General features: G+C 32.4%; 2 protein-coding genes across 8 annotated transcripts; one reads left to right on the top strand and one right to left on the bottom strand.

Annotated features, from left to right (window-relative positions):
* Window positions 1-299: 299 nt before the first annotated feature.
* LOC106667508 (serine-arginine protein 55) lies at window positions 300-11514 on the top strand. 6 transcript variants are annotated; one of them, XM_024227976.1, is made up of 11 exons: window positions 300-532; window positions 810-936; window positions 4190-4260; window positions 5713-5838; window positions 6091-6117; window positions 7192-7261; window positions 10166-10239; window positions 10307-10483; window positions 10550-10636; window positions 10717-10818; window positions 10892-11514. In XM_024227976.1, exons 2-11 carry the CDS (start codon window positions 811-813, stop codon window positions 10980-10982), a joined length of 951 nt encoding a protein of 316 aa, XP_024083744.1. In that variant the 5' UTR covers window positions 300-532; window position 810; the 3' UTR covers window positions 10983-11514. The 6 variants fall into 6 exon arrangements, with proteins under 6 accessions (XP_024083744.1, XP_024083745.1, XP_014250962.1 ...); XM_024227977.1 differs by lacking the exon at window positions 5713-5838 and adding an exon at window positions 5898-5999 and having other exon boundaries at window positions 301-532; XM_014395476.2 differs by having other exon boundaries at window positions 303-532; window positions 10553-10636.
* A 1508-nt stretch (window positions 11515-13022) lies between these two features.
* Window positions 13023-22758, bottom strand: LOC106667503 (BTB/POZ domain-containing protein 7). Of its 2 annotated transcripts, XM_014395461.2 has the most exons (15): window positions 22434-22738; window positions 21105-21232; window positions 19779-19949; window positions 19338-19706; window positions 19075-19274; window positions 18794-19013; window positions 18600-18735; window positions 18380-18533; window positions 18083-18319; window positions 17785-18020; window positions 16081-16300; window positions 15837-16015; window positions 15564-15779; window positions 15264-15487; window positions 13023-15200 (listed from the first exon to the last, which is right to left on the bottom strand). In XM_014395461.2, the coding sequence occupies exons 3-14, from the start codon at window positions 19934-19936 to the stop codon at window positions 15272-15274; spliced, it is 2541 nt and encodes an 846-aa protein (XP_014250947.1). In that variant the 5' UTR covers window positions 19937-19949; window positions 21105-21232; window positions 22434-22738; the 3' UTR covers window positions 13023-15200; window positions 15264-15271. The 2 variants fall into 2 exon arrangements, with proteins under 2 accessions (XP_014250947.1, XP_014250948.1); XM_014395462.2 differs by lacking the exon at window positions 21105-21232 and having other exon boundaries at window positions 22434-22758.
* Window positions 22759-22797: the final 39 nt, after the last annotated feature.

Below are 22797 nucleotides of genomic sequence, written 5' to 3'. Positions count from 1 at the left end.
TAGATTTATTTTTGTTTTAAAAGAGTCAATTTTTGTTTATTTTCGATCATTACGAATATAAGGTAAGTATATTTTTTTAAATGAAATAATTATTATTTAGGTGAAATTATTTGTTTGTATTTGAATAAATTTGAATGGAAGTCATTCATTTGGCGGTCGACGTTCAATGCCATTTTGCATAATACTTGATCATGACTATGTTTACTTTTGTGTGTAAATTTTACTTTCTTTATAATACACTTGTTAAAAATGTTGAAATTTTTTGAATTAGTGACTTTTTCTTCAATATTACCGAGTTTGCTAGGTTTTGTGTTAATAATTGAGTTATAATTCGTTTGATCTCTTTGGCGGAAGTGAATTTAGTATCCCTTTGTCGTACATCGTTGTCGTCGCTATTCTAGTTCGCTCTTCTCTCCCACTTCTGTCGCTTTTCCGTTCCAGCTAGGCAAGCTTTGTTCAAGGACTTTGCTTTCGCTCCGAAAAAATACTGTCTTTGACTTGACCACCAGCTATCTTCTTTTCACACACAGAGGTAATTTAAAGAGGTTTATTTCTGCGAGTAATTTCACTTTGTAGTATTCGAGTTAATGGGTGGAAAAAACGCACTCTAAACGAAGCGTGTTCGGCCATTACGAACGCGTGCCCCGCAGTCGGCCTAAGCCGGACCCGACTCGTTTTGTCGTATATTCCCTCGTACAAAGTTTGTAAAACTTATAAAAACGATATATATATTTAAAAAATCATCTGTCGAAATCAATTTTTGTCGAATACGGAAATCTGGAAAAGATTTTCAATAGGATATTTTTCAGGATGGTGGGATCCCGAGTTTATGTCGGCGGCTTGCCCTACGGCTGCAGGGAGCGGGACCTCGAGCGTTTCTTCAAAGGATACGGGAGGACGAGGGACATCCTTTTGAAAAACGGCTACGGTTTCATCGTAAGTATGATTTTCCTCTGGTCGGAAAATTGTCTTTTCCGTATTTTCTATAACATTTTAATAGTTGCATTACTTTTTGGTTATGAAACGTGGAAAATGGCTTGTCGGCCAATTACTTTAAAACTATAAATTTCTAAAACTGGTTTAAAAAACAGTTAATTTTCAAAGTATTGCTTAATGTTCAAAATTCATTCAGCTTTCTATAAAATGTTTATTAAAATATTCAACTTAACGTTATTTTTATAAAATTGTACTGTAGGATAATTAAGCCTTAATTTGCAGGTACAGTATGTATGTATACGTTACACTTTTTTTTTTTTTTTTTTTTTTTTTACATATTCATGTTATAGTAATCGTTTCTGAAAAATTTGTTTTGTCAGAATTATTTTCAGAAATAAATATAAAAATTAAACATGAAATAATTTGGTCAGTGAATGTTGGGCAAAATTGCCTTACAGATAAAATAACATGACACCAAGGAATGGGTAAGTTCTTGCGACATTGGTGAACTTTCATTAATCATTCAGCTTTAAAAAAAACAAAAAAAAAACGAATTGACGTTTTTCATGGGCTTCTAGAATTGTGATCCAATCAATTGAGTGAGCACCCTAAACAGTGTTATAAATTACAAAGAAATATTTTTAATATCTATAATTATTTCAATTATGTATGTATATGCGTATTTTTTTTTAAAAACTAAGGTCCTTGTTGAGATAAAAAAGTTAGCGCGTGACAAGTGGTTAGAGCAGCGGCTATTGAGCCAAAGGCCGTAGGTTCGAATCCCGTTCATGACTTAATGTTTTCATCTCAAGCAAGACCTTAGATAAAAAAAAGAATATTTAATTGAAATTATTAATATGGTTAATTATGACGGCTAAACTGCATGGATTTATAATTATTAGTAATATTTTTTCCTTTTCTCAAATACCTCTTGTTTATTTTTTTTCTTTTTCTACTGTAAGAATAAACATGGTGAAATAATTTGAGCTATTAATTCTTTTGGTCAAATGGTTTATATATTAATAAAATTAACTTGTCAAATTATTTTAAACTGTAATGGTACATCGAGTGAGCACTCTGAGGCAACTCTGTTCAATCGGTTGACTCTATTTGGTAGCTCGGATAAAAAGTAACATTTTATTCTCCTGTTGTTAATAATTAACAATGGGTTGTACACTTGTTAACAGTTATAAATCATAAAGAAATACTTTGAACATTTATAATTATTATTAATCTTTTTTTCCTTATCTCCAGTGTCCTAGTTTGGGGGCCGCGGTAGCCGACTGATTAGCGTGAGACTCTCGGCTCGTAGACCCCGCGGTCATGGGTTCAATTCCCGCTGTCGCCTCTGGCCTTTTTTATCACGATATCCTTCCTCCCCCCAAAAAAAAGAATACGCATAACTATTGTCTGTCATTGGCTAATATGCTTAGAACATAAAAAGTCCCAGTTTGTTTTTTTAGTTTTCTTTTGTAAACATAAACACGTTAATTTTAATTATTAATTCTTTTGGTCAAATTTGTTCAGCTGTTAATGAAATAAACAGTCAAATTATTTTAGACTGTAATGGTACATCGAGTGAGCACTCTGAGGCAACGCTGTTCAATCGGTTGACTCTATTTGGTAGCTCGAATATAAAGTAACAATTTATTCTCCTGTTGTTAACTATTAACAATGGGTTGTACACTTGTTAACAGTTATAAATCATAAAGAAATACGCTTTAATTTTATTTATAATCATTATCAATTTTTTTCTTATCTCGAATGCCCCGGTTTATTTTTTATTTTTCCACTAAAAATAAACACTATACATGAATTATAGCGATGAATTCTTTTGGTTAAATTGATTTAGGTGTTGATAAAACGTAATATGAATAAATTTTAGACTTACTGTATGTATTAAATATGTTTAATTTTTCTATTAACTATTTTCTCAAATTAAAACATTTTCGTATATTTTTTATGAACAGCTTGATTGTTTGTTTTCAACTGTTTGGAGTCTATAATGTTGATAATTTAAAAATCTTTTCTGACATCTCTTATGAATGTTTCATTGATTAAAGACAGATTACATCTGATAAAAGACTCATTCTCCATTTTTATTTCATTCTGGAGGTTTTTGACAAGTTGTGTGTACTATGTATGAATTGACTAGAAAATGTGTTAACTGTTTATGTTGTAGCTTTAACTAAACCACTTTTATTGGTTGAATTTGCCACCTAGAGTCTATAATGATGATGTTAATAATAAAAAAATACTTTTCTGACATCTCTTATGAATGTTTAATTGATTAGTTATACATCTGATGAAAAAGACTCATTTTCCCTTTTTATTTCTTACGAAGATAGAAAAGTTTTATTGTGTTATATTCGTCAAGAATAGTACAAATTAATTTTTATACCAGTATTAATACACGAAAAAACTTAGCAGTCATAAAAGGCATTAACAATGAGAAATTTTGTTATTTTAAGTTTAAATTTTTTTTCAGGTAACCTTTAACATTATCTGGTAGATAAAAAATGTTATAGCCCAATATTTACAAGTTTTCACATCTTTTAAGGTTCAGCTACTCAGGAACTATTTATAGTATCTCGTATATTGGTTATGTACAGAATTAAATTTTTTTAAAGTCTCACTTTGTAACAATACGTTACACATTGTAAGGTATATAAGCTTGGCAAAGTCATAATGTTAAATTTTGTAAATGTTTCTATGCAACATTCCCTATACTTTAAATTCTCTAAAATTTTCATAGCCTTACGTTGTTTTTAGAAAACTAGTTTGGCATGACTAGAGAGACCCCAGACCAATAAGGCATAAACAATATATGATTGGAAGCAAGACAAATAAATTAAAACTCTTTGAGATACATTTGAAACTTCTCAATAAAAATAATTGTTTGCTAAGTTTAGATGCAACAAATTGACAAGGTGCATCCCAAGAGAGATGTGAATTATAACTTCCTGAGGTTTATAAAAAGTTGAATGGATTATCTGTGAACTTTACCAATACCAAATTAACTTTTATTACATGATTATATTATCACTTCAATTACTAAACATTTGGTTGAATTTACCACCATGAGTCTATAATGATGTTAACTTAAAAAAATACTTTTCTGACATCTCTTATGAATGTTTCATTGATTAGCTATATTATCTGATAGACTCAATCAGCTTTCATTCTTTTGTTTTTATATTGGAATTGTAGATTTAAATATTAGTTTGACAAAGAAACGTGCTTTTGTTTACAGGAATTTGATGATTATCGAGATGCCGACGATGCAGTTTATGAGTTGAATGGAAAAGAACTATTGGGTGAAAGGTAAGGTGTCTTTTTACTAAAATTTAAATAAATAAAAAAAGGGACTTGTAAAAATAATAGTTTTGTGTTTAGTTTCAATCACTTAGATATATTCACCCATTAATAAATTAGTTAAAAAAAAAAAAAAAAAATCAACAACAGCAGTGTGTTGATATTTTTATTAGCATAGATTTTTATTAAAATTATTTACTTTAATGAACTGGTAATTCTTGAAAATGTTGTTATAACATTGTTTTTGATTTTTTCCTACTAAAATTGTTTTATTGACAATTTATAAACATTTAGCCTTTTTAACCGTTTTGCAAAAATGCTTTTAATACCAATTAATTATTTTTTGGCATATTTTTCAATCACTAAAATAATTGGGGTTTTAGTTAATTAAAATAAATAAATAAAAATAGAAAACCAACAACCTAGAGTATAAAAAATTTAGCACCAAATTACATTAATAAAATGAATTTGAATGCTCATATTTTAAACAAATTACAAGTCCCTATTAAGCATAATGATTTATTTTTTTTACTTGTATGCCTGGGGATGCGAGAGTGTGACTGATAGTGAAATGGAGAAGTTTGACAATGATTTGTGTGTGTGTGTGTGCGCGCGCGCGTGTGTTTGAGAGAGTGAGTGAATGAGAGAGATAAAGTGACAGAGAAAGATAGAGTAGCGATTGATTTTTCAGGAATAATGGAACAGGTAAGTCTAATAATCACGGTGGATTGGAGTATTTGGTTGGATTGGAAAAAAAAGGTTTGTACAGAACAAAAATAAGAAAATACAACAAAAACATTGGTTTTTCAAAGGGGAAATAAATGGGTTCAACATTTTGGTGGCATGGTACTTTCAGTTGTGGTTGTAATGTTCCAATTAAGTTTTTCAGTATATTTTGGAAGTCAGTGGGTTGGTGGGGATATATTTTATTATTTTACTTTGCCTTTTAACTTCACTTGTTATTAAGCAATGGATTGGATGTCAAAAGTGATATAAAGAGAAGTCAGTTCAATTTCTTATAATTTAGTGTCATCACAATTTTCAAACAATAAATTTTCTGCCGTGTTATATGTTTATAGACTTGTTGGTTTTCCCTGAGAGATTTTTCATAATGACACAAGAATGAACATTTTTTGTATTTTAAAATTTACAGTATGAGACATGAGGCAAATATCAAAGAAAGCAAATGAGGAAAATAGTAGAATTTTCTCTTACTGTAAACAGTTACAAATTATAAGCATTGATAAAAACTTAACTGTATTGGACTGTTTTGACCATATTTTTGAACCTTGTTTATAAATTCAAGTTTTATTTTCCAAGTGCTATTAATTTAAAATTGTAGTATTTGGTGTCTGACTTGATACAAGGGAATTGAAAAAAAGGGGTTGATGAATGGAGCCGTGAAAATTAAGCTGTCAGTAAAATATCCCTTTTAGTCACATTGAAACGGTTAATTTTCAGGATAGTCGTAGAACATGCAAGGGGTAATGCTAGACGAGGAGGTGGGGGCGGTGGGGATCGCTATGGCGGAGGGGGCGGCGGTGGAGGCGGAGGCCGAAGCCGTCGTGGCGGTGGTGGTTGGTACAAGTAAGTGAAAACTTAAAAGTTCATATAAGTCCTAAGGTGAGGCGTGTTGTCTGTTGCAGAGTGTCTGTTGAGAAGGCGAGGGGTACTCCGCGTGGGAGCGATGTTTGGCGTGGCCGTGCACACCAACACCCTCCTCCTCCCCGCAGGCGAGCTCGCAACAGGTACCACAACCTCTCTTATTAAAATGAAGTATTTGAAGTACTTAGGCGATTTTTTCTTTTTTTCTAAAGTCAAACTTTTTTGGTTTTTCAGGGAGCCTGAATTCCGCAGTAGTGACAGGTAAGACTTAGTAAAACAATTTCTTTCTCATTAACTTCACTCGCAACTTAAAACAAACAAAATATGCTTCCAAAATTTAACCATATTTACTCGAATTATAAATATTAAGAGGAGGTGGTAATAAAAATTATTAGTAGTGGTAATACATCTTCTAGGCTTGAAAAAAATTAAAAAAAACCTTTTCATTGTCACATAAAAATAATTCAGATTGTCATTAAAAAATAATTTCATCGATGATATCAAATAGCGCGCCACTTTTGACATGTAGAACTATAAAAATAAAAACTATAAATAAATAAATGAAACATGCAACAAAATAATGCGATGTCCTATGCAATTTAGTAAAATATTTTAAACCTTTTTTGTTTCAACAAATTCGAGTAAATATGTTTGTTCAGACATGCACATTTATGTTTTTCATTAAAATTAAGTTAGTTTTTAAGAAATTATTTTGGTTAATACTGTTCAAATAAAAATCAGTAAACAAAAAGTGGAATTCTGCTCCCTTTTTAGTTTTTCTTGACTTTTTAGTTATTTAAATTATTAATGAGAACCTTGATTGAGGGAAACCATGAAAAATATTGAAATGCTAATTTTTAAAAGTTCTTTTCCTGAATTAAATGTTACATATCTGAAAAGTAAGCAAGAAATGTTTGTCCTGACATGAATGAAATTTTTAGCATTTAAATTAAATTAAACAAAGCAATACTAAAATAGTCGTAAGTTTTTGTCGTTTAATTTTTTCATCCAATTTAAATTATAAATCAATAAATGTTATTCCTTAATGGTTTTTCTTAAAGATTTTGTTTTCTTCCTTACTTTTAACATTCGCGTAAAAATTTGAAGACAAGAAATAAGTTACTTGCTTACTCTTCCCACTTTTATTGATTTAGTAAATACTGCTGAAACATTTACTATCTGGCAACATATTATACTTTACTATATATATACTACATATTTAGGTAACAGACTTTTACGGTAAAAAATTTTTCTTAAGGGGGCAGTTTTATCTATCCTTTGTCACTATTTCATTATTTTATTTTTAATTTAATGTTTTCATTTATTTTAAAACAGATATGGACCTCCTACAAGAACAGATTACAGACTGATCGTTGAGAATCTTTCAAGCAGGGTTAGCTGGCAGGTGAGTTTGCTTTTAATGTGCAAATTAGTTTTCTTTCATAAGAGAAACAAGTTTTTAATCACATGAAAAAACGTAAACATATTTCATGTTCATAAATTGTTACATACAAAATTGAACAAAAAATTGTTGAGAATAAAAGAGAGTTATAAAAAGACTGGATTGGTCAAAATCATATTAGTCCCTCGGAATTTTGAGATGGTTGATGAGGAGGCCAAAACATTGGAAAATGTTTATCCCAACCGTCCGTGTGCAAAATTGACTGAAAAGAAGATGGGAGCCCATGAGAGACAGAGAGAGATAAAGAGAGAAATTGAAATGTTAAAAAACAAAAAAGAAGAAGCAGAGAAGTGATAGAAGATGACATATCATCCGGAATAGGATCCCCGATGACCGACAACCCTTTCTCCACCCTGTTTAAGCCAGCGAAGATGAGATGACAAACGTGTGCTAAAGAGACAGAGAGAGCGATAAATATACCTGTAGTCTAATGTGGTTTTGACAAATCTTGCAATTTTTGTTTAAACTCTCTTTTTCAACTTCTTTTTGTTTACATTTTGCCAGCCATTTAAAAAAAAAAGAAATGTTTGAAAATTATTTGTTGAACATTTTATATATGTCTGTTTTCCTCTCTAAGAGTTAGAGCTCTCTCTGTTGGGCTACCAACCCGGGTGTCAGATGACGTAATGGCTTTATCTGTCAGAATGGAATGAGACAAAATGTAAAGAGAGAAGTGGTTTCGGTCAATGGGAGCCGCCTTAGGGATGATGACTCCGGCTGTCTGTAACTCACTCACTCGCTAGAGTGTCGCTGGCTCCCCCACAATCTCTCTTGGATGGGTTCCCCTTCCTGTGTGATCTGGCCGATCAATACCCAACTCCAACCCTCTTGAGGTGTTAAGCAGGAGAAGGTAAATAAAATTAAAATCAGTCCCGTCTCTTTTAGTTTTTGAATACTTATTATTTTTATTGTTCTAATTTTAAAAGTTTTAACACTGCCCTTTGGGGAATGTGCCTCTTATTTTATCACTCTTTTATTTAATAATATAGAAGAAAAGAAAATTTATACATTCTAATTTTATTTTGAACATAAAAAGCATTATTTTTAGTTAAAAATAATATTGCTTTAAATTGTTACAACTTTTGTTGTCTATATTGTAAAAAATTGAGTGTAAAACTTGTAATTTGTAATATTTGTAAATAGTTTTAATAAGTAAAGGGAAAAAGAGCACAAATATTATGCTGCAATATTTTTTTAGAAAATAACAAAAATTATGGAAAACTAAAGGGTTTGAAAAATACCTTTCATCTGATACATCGTGTCAGATCGTATCAGTTTCTTGCTGGTTTTATCTGTGAAATGTCGGAGTTAGTCTGCGTTTATGACAATGTCGGTTACCATGAATTAATAGGAGTTAGGTAGTAGGAAATTTAATTGTACTGATGTCAGTATATGTAATTTGAAAAGCATCTGAGCAGACAAAACCAACGAGAACCTACTGACCAGGATGATTGTTGATGATCAAGCTTCAGAATCATTTCACAGGCCTCATGAAAATATTTCTCAATATTGTCTTCTTTTTTCTTGTTATAAACAAATTTCCAAGGGTAGTTGGAAATAAAAATTGTGTTCATAGATGGCAAAAATAATGGATTTATTTTGCTGTTGTAGTCAATTGAATTATCAAAAACATCCACTCTGCTAAAAAAACAAAAAAAAAACATTATTAATAAGTTTTAGAAATTGAACTAAAAAATAATGTTTTTTACGAAAATATTTTTGTAGTGCTGATCTTGGTTCTGTGGTTGGAATTGATTTTTTCTTTTTAATCAATGTCTTTTAATCATATTATTTGTGCTCACTAGGTATAAATATTAAAAAAAAAAATTGTTAGTGTATGCGGAAAATTGTAATTGTTGTAAGCAAAAGCAGTATTTTATTATTAAGAGGACAAAGAAAAGTTAGGTGTTAACTTTCAGTCATTGCAAATTATGTTGTTTAAACTAAAATTGTATTTTTTCTATTAGCTGTGAACTTCATTCAATTTACCAGCTTTTAGTTTAAACTTGGTGATTAAAATATGTTCATAAAATTGTTATATGTATTTGAGTATCTGTTGTATAATTTGAATGATTTACTGCTTTTGCAATCAATGTAATGTAAATTGATGATTGTTGTTCCTCATTTCGGTTCCTTCTTATTTATGGGTTATTTTATATATTTATTGAAATAATCGGTTTTATACTGTAATGTAAATTTGTGCTGGCTAGCCTGTTTGGATCATCGGCGATTCTAGTGTTTGTTGGAAGCCTGGACTGAGAAAAAGATTTGTTTGGACTGTAGTAAGAAGAGAATAATCCCAGAATGAAGATCGTGCCAGTTGGAGAAAGGAATGCGGAGAGGAGAAAATAGTCCTGTTGTTGGTTAGCAGTGGATTATTTTTTTAAATTTTTTAATAGAAAAAACCCGGTTTAGATTAAGTGCTCCTGGATTAAAACCCTGTTTTGTGAAGAACAAATATGACTTATGTGGTTACTTGCATCAAAGAAGAATCATGTTAGGTTTAAAACAAAATATAAACAAATGTTGTGTACTTACTTTATTTATTTGTTCTTTATTTTATTTATTTTATTTTATTTGATAAAGTTAAACAATATGTTAATGTTAGGGTTAGAAATGAGAAAGGCTGATTAATAATCTGGCATGGGTTTCAGTTTTATTTTATTTTTTCCAAATGGGTTTCTTTAAGACTTAAAATTAAGAAAGGGTCTTGTTTTAGTGTTACGTGTAAAAAAAAAAGGATACCTACATCTTGTTCTTTACTCTTATCTTCGTAATTCAATTCACTGTTATATTTTTATAATGATTCACAAATTCTAATAGTAACTTTTTTATGTATTCTAATAGGATTTAAAGGATTATATGAGGCAAGCTGGTGAAGTGACATACGCAGATGCTCATAAGGATAGGAGAAATGAAGGGTATGTTAAGGCATAAAATAATGATTTAATTTTCCTTGATTTCATGTTTTTTATTTTTTTTATATAGGGTTGTTGAGTTTGCAACACTTTCTGACATGAAAAACGCTCTAGACAAACTTGATGATACAGACTTAAATGGGAGGCGCATCAAACTCGTAGAAGACAGGCGTAGGACAAGGAGGTCCCGTTCATCCAGTTCCAGGTCAAGATCCCGTTCACGCTCACGTAGGCGCTCCCGCTCAAGGTAATGTATCCGTTGTCCAAATTGTGTTGCTATTTTATCATGCCGGTCTAATCACAGGTCTCACAGCAGGCGAAGCTCCAGAAGTCGCAGCAGGAGGAGCAGTAGGTCCAAGTCTAGAGCCAAGTCTGGTTCAAGGTCCAAGTCACGATCCAAGTATGCACATTATTATTATTATCATTAAAAATAATAAAATACTTTTGTTACGAGTTTTTTATTTATTTTGTTATTTTCAGATCGCATGATAGAAAATCAAAATCAAGGTCACGATCGAAATCGCAGGACAAGAAGATGTCTAAATCCCGGTCTCGCTCTGTTGACAAACGTGATGATTCAATGTAAGCACTATTTTCATTCGAAATATGTTTTCAACTAATACTGTTGCTAATTTTCAACATTTTGGTATTTTAGGGATCGTTCTGGAAGCAAGGACAAGTCCAAGTCAAGGAGTAGATCTGTTGAAAAGAACGGAGATCAGTCGCCAGATCCAAAAGACGATTGAACCAAACTGTTTGCCATAACAGAAAACCCACATTTGACATCCAGTTTATAATGACATTAGTTTCATTATTGCTATTTTATTTTTATTTTCTTAATAATTTTGATTTTTTGTGTTAGTATAATAAAATTTAAATGCAATTTAAGGGAAAAAATGTGAAAAGTGTTTTAGAGGGAGGGAGGGATTGGAATAACTCCTATGAAGGCTGGTTATTGGGTCCATAGCGAGGCAAGTCGGTTTTTCTGACTCGTCAGAGAGCCATTTTTAAATGATTCAAGAATTTAACAAACAATTACTATAAATCATAAGCGTAGATGTGTATTGTCGGTGCATTTTTTTATTTTTTATAATTTTAAACAATAAACAATCATTTAGTTTGGCAATGGATGTCGTTTACTTTTCCAATATATAATTGGAATATAGGGTTATTTTTTCAATATTCACATGATTTAGAAAAAAGAGGAAAAAAACGAGAATACCAATATGGATTTTGAAAAATATGTGTATGTATATAAAGCATTTTTGAAAAGCTTGACCTGTCTTTTTATCATTTTTTTTTTAATGGTAAAGCATTCCCCAATGCTGATTAATACATAAAATTATATATTGTTTAGACCTTAGTCACGATGTTTAGAGTTTTATTGATGTAAATCTTACCTTTTTTCTTGCTTAGTATAATAAAACAAAAAGATTGTAATTCAGTTTATTAAATATAACCTGCTCCAAAGTTTTTGTCTTTTCCGAAAAGTGAGAACTTCCAAATATTGCAATACATGCATTGTACTTTAAGGTAGGGCGAGGTGCCCACTGGAAAGATGCAGCAAGTGATCTGAATGTAGAAATTCAACTAAACAACTGCTCAATTATCAGTGCCATGTTGGTTGGGGCAACAAAGGTTGTTTCAGCTCGGTGACAATGGCATATCAGCTAAACAGGATGTCTGCTATTTCTTTTGTCAAAATAGATGACAGAACCCATTTTAATAGAACTATTGTTTGAAAGTTATTCAAGAACTGCTTTAACAAACGTAGCATGAAGAAAATAGCTGAAGCTAAAAATATTGTAAACATAATGATGTACTATTTAGTTTTTGATTTCTGCTGATTACCGGTAATACGTCCCCTTCTGAAGGTTAAAAGGTACCATGGTATTTTTCACACGCTTTTCTCTTGTCTTTCTGACTTGCCTCCCATCGGCCAAGTGGCCTGTTAGTTTTACATAGCTGACAAATTTTGAGTGGTTTTGATTCAACAAAAAAGGAGTGATTCAAAGCGAACTCTGAAATTCGATGTACAATTCAAAATAACGCTAGGGTGGGGTCATGTAGCAGCCTAAGCTGTAGGCAGGGGAACATGTTTTTGTACACAAAAATTCTGAATTTTTTTTATCATGGTACCACCTTCCCTTAATACACATGCAAACCAGGAACATTTTTTAATACTTTGCAAGTCAAATTATTGGATGGATCAAATAATATCCATGATATTGACTACAAGTTTCCCAGTTATCTAATAAAAATTTAAGAAATTGCAATATGCAATCCGTACTACATATTTACTCTATCCATCTGCAATTTCTAGTGTACCAACAGTATATACTTAATATACATTTGCGTGCACGAAGCACCTTGCATAAACTCGGATGACATCGTGTTAAATTTTACAACCAACATAGACTACTTGTAAATAAATAATCAAAAAGTGAGAATATTGATCCCTGGCCAAACAGACTCCTCTCAGCTAGAGAAAAATTCATATATAAAATGATGGTACAATGCCTGGAGTTTCACCAGCTCTACAAATAATCATGATACGACATGTAGGCAATCTCAGATTACACAGGAATATGAACAGCTCAGTCACAGATTTGTTCTAAGATTATTTTTCATGTATGCTGTCCTGTGTTATTAGTTTAGTGTAATTGTAATAGACAGTTTATTACATATTGGCTGGGTGATCCACACTGATCTCTTATGCAACTGTATAGCATGAAATAAACTTAAAAATAGGGAAAAAGGGTTATAAAGAAATATTTAAAAAAAAGTGTGGAAAATGATATCTATTGAATTATAAGTTAATATAGTAATATTTATAATCAACAATGTTTTTCAATTGAATATTTTTTACAACAATAATATAAAATTAATTAAACATCCACTTGGTCCTTTCAGGGGAAAAAAGGCCCATAAGAAAATAGGTCAACAAAAATCACAATATTAATACATTAACGCTTAACCAATTAACATAAAAAAAAAATACGACTCAAATGTGAGATACCTTGAACATTTTTTCTCTTCTATTTTACATTTTAACTTTTAAACCATACACAATAACCTTTGTACACAAATTTTATTTTTTAATATTTGTATAATTAAATATAATTTTTATATGTAGTATATACACATACATAATTTACTTTTGACTTATTTGTACTATAAATATACCAATATACGGAGACAGCAAATCTACCATTTTTAAAAAAACCATAGTAAGTCACAAATATTTGTATTATTTTTTTGTTTTTAATTTTTGAATGTAAAATTTTAAAGATTTCCGTTCACAAAAATGTTATGCAAAAAATAAAATACGCTAAGCATAATCGACACAAATGGAAACTGAATTTAAACATATTTTTCCCATCAATGTTTGGAATCAAAATGAAACAATTTAAAGAAAATATGCCAATATAAAATGCCACTTATACCAAGATACACATTTGTAGTAGTCAATTATTCAAGCTTCAGTTAAATTTTTTAAATACAAAATAAGGTATAAGGTTAAAACCAGTCTTTAAAAATTGCTTTTGCAGCTAACAACCAGAATTCTCTGTCTCGAGCGAAGATTTTTTTTTTTTTAACATTCAGTAAACAACGTTACTGAATTTATTTACAAAGCTATAACAGCAAGTATAAATATTTTTCCCCAAATAAAATAAATATTACAATAAAAAAATATGTACAAGTTTGTGGTGAAAGAAGTTAGAATAAAGTTGATGTCTTATGACGTTATAATTTTTTCTTTTATTTTGTTTAAAAAGGTAAATTTCATATTTTCATATCATATTTTAATATTTGTTTAAATGAAATAATTGGGATTGGATTGTGACACTAAATAAACAGTAATAACTTATCAAATACATTTCTTTTTTTATCACAGTTATAAATCCATTTCTGGAAAACAAATTTCAAATTAAGTATATCAAATAATAAGTACTTACAATATATTAAAAAAATGTTCCATTAACACATTTCTTTCTTTTCCTTTTTAGAATCGGTTTTCATTCATTTTTCTCTTTTTTTAATTATATCTAGCATTATTAAAAAAATGCTGAGATATAATTTTCTAGGTTTTAAGCTAACTTTCTGTCATTATGACAGTTGTCTTTATAGCAATAAAGAAATGATAGTTTATATCACTTGCGACATCAAAAGTTTGTTACTTCGATAATCCTGAAGCAACACAGATTCACTATTCGGTTTGGCAACATTTTATCAATGAGTAGGTCTTTCTTCTCTTTTTAAAAAGTTAATATAATTAATTAATAAGTTACATTTATCACCGCACAATAGACCACTGTGGATATCGTTTAAAAATATAACTGCTTCGTCTTATCGTGATTGTATCATTTTAAGAAAGTTTTTTTTTTGTAAAAAAAGCTCAATATTTATATATAAGAAAATTCTGTTTCGTTGACTTACAAATAACAATACATGCACTAAAAATGCAATGATGCTATTGATAGATTTTATGTTTACAGGAAAAATATCAGATATTTGTTAACCAAAATGAAAATATTTAAGATAAATTTTATGACATAATTTCAATATTTTTAAATATAAAATTAGTTATTCAATTTTGTTTCAAACGTGAAATTTTGGTGGAAAAATATGACTATATGGATATAACACGTCTTTTTTCAAAACAGAACGTTCTCATTTAACATTTTTATTCTGAAGATAACAAATCACAACGAAGAATTTGTCGAAGAACCGATTTGAGAATTACAAAAATGTCTATTTTATTTCAATAAAGAGTATATGAAAAAAATCAACAAACAGAAAAATAATGAACACTTATTGAGTATAAGAAAACGTTAAATAAAAAGAAACAAAAACATTCAATACTTGTAAATTAAACAAAAATAAATTAATTTAAAAAAAAAAACAAAAAAAACGAGGTCTGAACTCAGTTTCCCCAATTAGGTTTGAACTGCGTTCGTATTCTAAAAAAACAAAGAACCAAAGTTTAAAAGTAATAACTTGAATAAATGTTACAATTGTCAAACCTGTTGTGCTATATGAAGCGATGGGGTGGTGGTGGAGGTGGAGGCGGAGGTGGATAAGCCCTGCGGTGACGAGGCAGGCTCATCTGCAAGTGTGCAGCGCCATCGCCAAGGTCTAGGCCAAGCTGAGAGCCATCAGAATCACTGCTATCGCCGAGAGAGCCTGTGGCCATTGCGACATCAGGCATCACCTGGGACAAATGACCCTCACTCCTCTCTACTGCCCACTGAAAATATTACCGTAATAAAATAACTAATATATAAATATTACTATGTAATATATAAAAATGAAATTAACGATACCTGAGTAGGGTAAGGCCGCAATAAATGATCTCCTTCTGTAACGACAGCGGGCAATACGTGGTGTTGATGTCTTGGAAACGTCATTGCTCGTGATAATCCACTGCTGCTATTGTGATGAGTTTGTTGTCCTCCTCTTGTTGAACTGTTGTTCATCAAAACACTTTTCCTATCTGCTAATACTTCCTCTTCTTCTTCTACTCTATAGCACAACGCACTCTGCAAAAAACGTACATGATTGAATTGTGAACTATAGAAAATCAGGTTGAAATTTACCTCTAGCAAATGAGCTACAGCATCTGGCAAATTGAATTCTCTTACTACTCTGAGCCTAAGTTGACGGTTTATCTCATGGCGGGATGATAGTGGGAGTGCAATGGCCCTTTGGCAACTCGGTGACTGACGTAACTTTTGTTCCCTTTTTAACATAGCACTCATCGTGCTTGAGTCAGGTACTGGGAATAACAATTTATTAAGTATAGAAGTAAATCAAAAGGAAAAATATATTTAAAAAAAAAACCTGGTATGGCTTGTGCAATGATATCGATCCCAGGAGCAGGCCTTGGTTTCTCTTCAACCATATAAAGCGTATCAGGAATATCAGGGATATACCTCGCCCTACGGAGCCTGATTAGTTCTCCTTCCCCGACTAGTTGATCCTCCACTTGTGCCTTGATTTCCTCGTAGTATGGCATGAACAGTCTTGGTCTCACAAATATGCCTGTGTTTGTAGCTCTCACCTGGATAAATAACATAAGTAGTTCAATTTTTTTTCTGTTGGTTTGTTTTAAATGTTGTTAAACATACAATTGGATTACTACAAATAAAGAACAAAAGTCACATTGTGGTAGGCCACACGATACGAACATTATTCTTGAGAACAGCAATTGATCTCTGGGCACCCGGCTCAAAGTTTAGAAAAAAAAATTGTGAGCATTGGATATATGCTTGTTTATCAATGTTTTGTGTTAAAGTTTGTGTGAGTGTAGTACAAAGGTGGTTATATAGTAACAAAGTTTGGAGTTAGAGAGAAAAGACTAAGAGAAACCTATGTAAATATTTCAAAGTACTTGTTGTATTGTTAATAAAAAATAGGAGACAGAAATTTGAAGTCCAGCAGGAAGCGTGTTTTCATCCCTGAGTTGATTCTGGGACGCCCGATCAAGAATTGGCAGTTCACTTGCAAGAGGATGGCTCGCCAGTTAAATCCCCTAGTTCCAATTTTCTGCCGTGGAGGAAAAAAGCCAGATCAGTAGGAAGTGAAAAGAACCTCCAAGGAATTTCGGGAGAAGGTAGTATTTATAGTTTTACAGAAGCATAATTAATTGCCTTTTCCCTTCATCATGTCGATCAGGCCTGAATAGGTTGGTTTTTTAACTTGGAGATTTTCTGTAACTTGTGAACGAAACTTATTTTAAGTTCTCCAGGGTCATTTTATAAGTCATCATATTGTAAGTGGTTAGGTTGTATACATGTATTTTATTTTATTCCTTCAAAGTTTTTCTTACAAAATAGCAAGGTTCTCCCCAGCCTATGAAAAAGCACCAGGGAGATTCGACTAAGCAAACTGTGAAATTAAGATTATTAAATTAATTGTTTTCTCCTTATTTTGAGGTGCCCTGCATCACTATCCCTTAATTTACTTGGGGATAGAGCTACAATTGTAGCCACTAGAAGATAGGTGTGAAGGACAGAGACTGAGCTGACCTTAGTGTCAGTGGCCAAGTGGTTAGAACTAGCCTATAGGTCTCTGGATCGAAGTGGCCAATTTTTTTTTCTTTTCCATTTTTCTTTCTTTTCTTCCCTTCCCCTCTATAAACTTGCACCTCTTCCCTTCCTTCTCCCTACCCAGGTCTTATTATTTTCCCACCCAAAGAAAAAATAACACGGCATGTAATGAATTAAAGCTCAAGAAGGAACCCACCCCATCTCTATTGAGTTTTGTGCATCTGCTGCATCAGAATTACCAAGGGAGTTCTGGATGTAACAAGGTTAATGGCAGAAATTAATCCTATTGATATTTGATCATACTTGACCGTCCTTGATTCTGGTGTCCCTACTGTACTGTTGCTAGCTTTGTCTATCAATTGAAATTTGCCCATCTGGCAGACAAAACCAGCAACAAGCAGGCGGCAAGAATTATTACAGATAATGTATGTTTATTACCTTATTACAAAGTGTATAACTAGTTTCTAATTTTACTGTATGAGTTAAAGAGATTTACCCAAGCATTTAGCCTTTCTCCTCTATCTGATCCAATCATATGGCTAGGAGGAGTTGAAACAAGCCCTCGCCTGATGGCTTGGGTGAGAGCTTCAGAACAAGTCGGAATAACATGGTCCATTCTAACAAGTGGAAGCAGTTCTGACAAAATTTCTCTCAGTTCCACGTCACTCAGATCTCGCTTTTTAACACCTTTTCTTGTTACTGAATGTGCAGTCTGACTTACAATATTTGGTTCTGAAAAGTCAATTTCCTCTTTAATTAGATTTTGTATTAAAAAATAAATATTAAAATATTACCTCTATCTTCCATCCTTCGTACCAACTGATGCTCGCCCCATTTCAGAACAGCCTGGAGAACTTCAAGCTCACTGGCTTGCAAGAAATCAGAGGACAGGGCATCGACTAAATCTGTCTTATCAAGCTGATGGAGTACTTGAGTGTGTGCGACTGATGTAAACTCTTCCCTTAATAAATGCCGTGCCTGACGCAGGACCCAAGCTGACCCGTGGGCCTGTGATCCCCATCGTAACACAACTGCAAATACATTTATTTTTAATTTTAGCAATAATTAACTCAATGTACAAATTTTCCAACCTGGAAGATTTTCTATTGTAAGCCATTCTAAAATGGCATCTTCACATCCTTGAGAAACAATGTCAAGTTCTAAAAATCGTCCTATTTGATAAAGCTCCATTGCTTCTTCAAGGGCGCTTGGTCTAGCACGACCGTTTCCAGTTAAAGCTTCCACCTTAAATAGGGAAATCATATTGTTCCAGTGACAGGTAGTTTTATTTTAAATGAAAAGACCATTTACCTCACTCAAACTTCCAGCACTGTTTCCACAACCGCTTCCACGCAATATGAGTGATAAATCCACTGAATCTAAATATATGGCATTTAAAAGTACTCTAGCGTATCTCTTTGGGATCACGCTCTCATCAAGAATAATTCTAAACATAAAACCAAAATTAATAAACTACTAAATATAAAATTGAAAGGTGTAAATACCTTGTTGGTATGTGAAGTGCCCTTTCTGTGTGCTCTTCACCAGATCTGCTTCTTCGCTGGATGAGATTTCTGAAGAAAGGCGATCTAGCACTGAGTATGGCCTTGTGACAAGGTAACTCAAGTTTGGGCCTGAAGCCATACTCTGAACTACCAGAATCTGGGCGATGATAATCAGATGTGTTTTCCGAAGTAAATACCAAAGCAGCATCTGCATAATCACCTGAAAAATATTTACACAGTTTTATATTGAATAATACAACAAATATTTTTTTAATAAGTACCAGTTTCTAATAAATATCTTAAATCATGTTCCAAAGGACTAGGATGACCAAACTCCTCTCCTAGTCTGTGAAGAAGCCCTACATCGACTGTAGTACCACCTCCTCCTAAATCTCCCGTGTAAAGGTATCGAAGCAATGCTGAAAACATCTCTACGTCCACACCTGCCGTTCTTAATTCAAGGCAAATTCTAGCACCAAAACTTAACACGAGAAATATTCCTGTTAGTGATATATAACATGAAAACCTAAATAAAGAAACCTACCCAGGGCATCCAGCAAGGAGATCCCGGAAATAAGGGCATCTGGCAGAAAGAATAGCCCTGTGTACTGGAAAGCAGGCACCCCTAAATACCAAATCGACATCTGTGCAGTATTTGAAATCATAAAGTGTCGATAAGTCTTGTTTGAATGTTGCCGCAGGTGGTCTTGCGAGTTCAGCTTGAACTGACAAATCTTTGAGGGCAGCTAATGCCTCGTACTCTTCTAGGAGCGCGGCTACCTCCAATCCACTCCAATCGCTCACTGCATCCCTTATTACCCTTCCATGATCGCACGCTTTCGATGATCTACGCCTTCGCATCAACTTTTTTCTCAATGTAGCAAAGCCCGTAACCTTCAATTTTTTCCTTTCCCTTTTAAGAAAAAAAAATATATATATAAAAACATAAATAAAATAAATGAAAACAATTTACAAAAAACCATACCTAATTTGTGGTATAGCAAGCTGTTCAGTTGTGTTTGACGGAGAGGGGCTGTCGGCAACGCCAGGTGGCGTAGAAGCTCCAGCTCCCATAGTGTTCGTCATACGAGCATCCCAGCATCCAGTGGTAACACACGGTAATAGCGCACCAACTACGTTCATAACACTGCAAAACCTATATAAAAAAAATCAACATATGCAATTATTAATTTTATTTTAACCACAATAAAGTTTAAACATAAAAAAGTATTATTTATATTCACAGGTTTCATATATTATATTCCTTCGTATAAATATGTACATGTGTGAAAAGTGTGTACAATTTTAAATCTAGTTAAATTGTAATCAAAATAATATAAGAATATTTTTATTTTTAACTGTTAATAGATTAAAGCATATACATACACAGTAAAAAGAACTACATAGATGTTTGGAATGGAATATCTATTGTTTTACCCTTTTATAACTGGAAGTTAATTTAAGTAGGTTTTAAAAGATGATTTTCTAGGTTTAAACAGAAATCTATATATACAAGCTACTAAAATTATGAACCTGCCTCAAGTTAAGAAAAACTCCAGGTTCTCTAACATTACTTAGAAAATGTCACATAAGAATCATTAGCAATTATTTTTCACAAATATTATCAGCATTTAGTACGCAAATGTTATCTTCAATTTATCCTGTAATTTGTAGTACCTAATTAGATTTTTTTTACACTATCTTCTGATAAAGTATTCAATATACATAGTCATGATTTTGAAATACAATTTCATCAATACTGATTGTTTTAAGTGGTACGAGTTGGTTATAACAGTCTGCTATACACCCCAATTCTTAAATAAAATACTCAACTAAATAAAGCTTTATTTATTTTTTTCTACCCCAACTGATGATTCAAAAAACAGTCAAAAAATTGAACTTATTCTTATGAACTCTGGAGTGGAGCTGCTGCTTCTTTACACATATAAAATTCGAATAAATCACACAACCATTCTACTGATTATGAAGGTAGGATATTTGAAGGTGGTATGTTGAAACATGTTTTATAGACAAAGCCAATGAAAATAAGTCAGACTAAATAGACAAGAAATGATCAAATAGGTACATCACACTGCAGACTTCAAACTAGGGTTGCTCTGATGCAACTTGCCAACAAAAATTTGTGAAAAAGATTATTAAATTTTACAGAAAAACTATAAACCATCATATTGAATAACTTGCACAGAAATGAACCAAAGTTATTCACTTCATTATTTATTCCACCAAACCAAACCTATTAAAAACAATAGCCGATATTTCAAGGACATACATAACATATATATAAACATACTTTTTCTTATAAATTATGGTTTATCAGAAATGTTGATAAGAGGCCATTTCGTCATCTCACATCACCATATTCTTGTTGTGTTTGCCAGTCTGATACAGTTCAGCATTCATCCATCTTCCCCAGTTGTTCTGAGATGAAAAGCCAGAGTAAGTATAAGCCAATGTATGATGATTAGCAATGCAAATATATATATGTATGTTAAAATCCATTTCTGTGGAAGGTAAGTTTCGTTGATTGTAACGTAGTGGTTTTGGGGAATTTTCATTCACATGAATGAAAATTCCCCAAAACCACTACGTTACAATCAACGAAACTTATCTTCCACAGAAATGGATTTTAACACCATCACCATATTCTTAATAGAACATACATACACAACCTCCTTTCTATTATATCTTGGAGGAAACAGTTCTTTTATTGCACATAGTTTTATGTCCTTAGCATGTGCTGAGTGAATATATGTATTAGCATGAATGTGTAACGTGAGAGGGATATAGAGGAATACTGTACACCCATTGACCTTCAATTAGGTTAAGTTATATATGGTTTAGTTGTATATAGTACTGATAGTTTTGTACCCCTGGCGTGTGTTGAAAGTGGATGTATTTATGGCATGAATGTGTGGTGTGAGAATGTCGATGGCGGAATACTGAATAACCCATCGACCCTAAATTAGGTTAGTTGTATAAAATGTGTAGAGGATAATGAAGGACTATCCAATACTCATGTGAATGGGTTTGGAACTGCATGCATTGGGTGCTGAATTGACCTAAATGTCGACAGCATCCGGATGACTACCAACATCTGGGTTGGGTGATCCTCGGGTCCTGCCAGCAATTTAAATTGCAAAAGCTGGAATTGCCAGCGGATGGTGGGAAGTAGGCTCCACTCTTCATGTGTTTGAAAGTATGTACATGTAGTAGTATCCTGGCTGCCATCTATAAGCCCAAATCCACTCTATTATAGCCTAGTATTCTATGAGATTATGTTTATCAGAAATGTTGATAAGTCATTCTATGGTAGAATCTTGTGATAAACTTCACAGACGATCGTATAGCATTGAAGGAGCTCGATTCGTTCACAGAAACAGTTTTAACTGGTCGTCTGAAAGGGTTTGAACAAATAGAAGTTAAGATAAGTTGTATTAAGTTGAATAAAAATTATGGAGAAACTACTTGTGTAAATAACACGGTATAAATAATAAAACGGTGTTTATGTTTCAAGAAATGACCAGATAATCGTGTAATAACAGGGATTGATTTAGAACTGGGCGATATTGTATCGGATTTGGCATAGGACAAAATATAGAAAAAAAATGTCCCATCTTACCTTTCATTTTCACGGTCGTTTTTCCCGATAAACCAAACAGGGCAGAGACATTAAATAACGCCCTAGAAGAAAGCCATTAGGAGCAGGACTAGGCACTGTAAACACCCTAGACAGGCGACCTCCATATTTACAGTCGAAGTTTATTGAAATTAAAGAAGACGGATCGTGTAACGAGTCGGGTCATTTCTCCAGCAGCCTCCTTCGATGGACCAGCCGGTGGAAAAGGAAAAAGGCCGGAATTGAAGAAATACCGAGATCACCGAGCGATTCTTCCAGTTTCTGATAAACATAAAACCCTGATTAAAAACACTCCTTCCTTCTACCCATTTTGCATTTAGAGCCACGGCCGACTAGACCCGAGGAG

This window comes from Cimex lectularius, unplaced genomic scaffold, assembly GCF_000648675.2.
Source record: "Cimex lectularius strain Harlan isolate CLEC.00 unplaced genomic scaffold, Clec_2.1 scaffold74, whole genome shotgun sequence".
Lineage (NCBI taxonomy): Eukaryota > Metazoa > Arthropoda > Insecta > Hemiptera > Cimicidae > Cimex > Cimex lectularius.
This window is presented reverse-complemented; position numbering and strand designations above follow the sequence as displayed.

What these genes read in the sequence shown, in the direction of transcription:
- LOC106667508 (XM_014395475.2), top strand. Translation starts at nt 811, where the DNA reads ATGGTGGGATCCCGAGTTTATGTCGGCGGCTTGCCCTACGGCTGCAGG. An exon ending in GAATTCCGCAGTAGTGACAG is followed by an intron (nt 6,118 to 7,191) that starts GTAAGACTTAGT and finishes ATTTTAAAACAG; the next exon opens with ATATGGACCTCCTACAAGAA. An exon ending in CAAGCAGGGTTAGCTGGCAG is followed by an intron (nt 7,262 to 10,165) that starts GTGAGTTTGCTT and finishes GTATTCTAATAG; the next exon opens with GATTTAAAGGATTATATGAG.
- LOC106667503 (XM_014395462.2), bottom strand. Translation starts at nt 19,936, where the DNA reads ATGAACGTAGTTGGTGCGCTATTACCGTGTGTTACCACTGGATGCTGG. An exon ending in GCACTTCACATACCAACAAG is followed by an intron (nt 18,736 to 18,793) that starts GTATTTACACCT and finishes TTTTATGTTTAG; the next exon opens with AATTATTCTTGATGAGAGCG. An exon ending in GTGCTGGAAGTTTGAGTGAG is followed by an intron (nt 18,534 to 18,599) that starts GTAAATGGTCTT and finishes TCCCTATTTAAG; the next exon opens with GTGGAAGCTTTAACTGGAAA.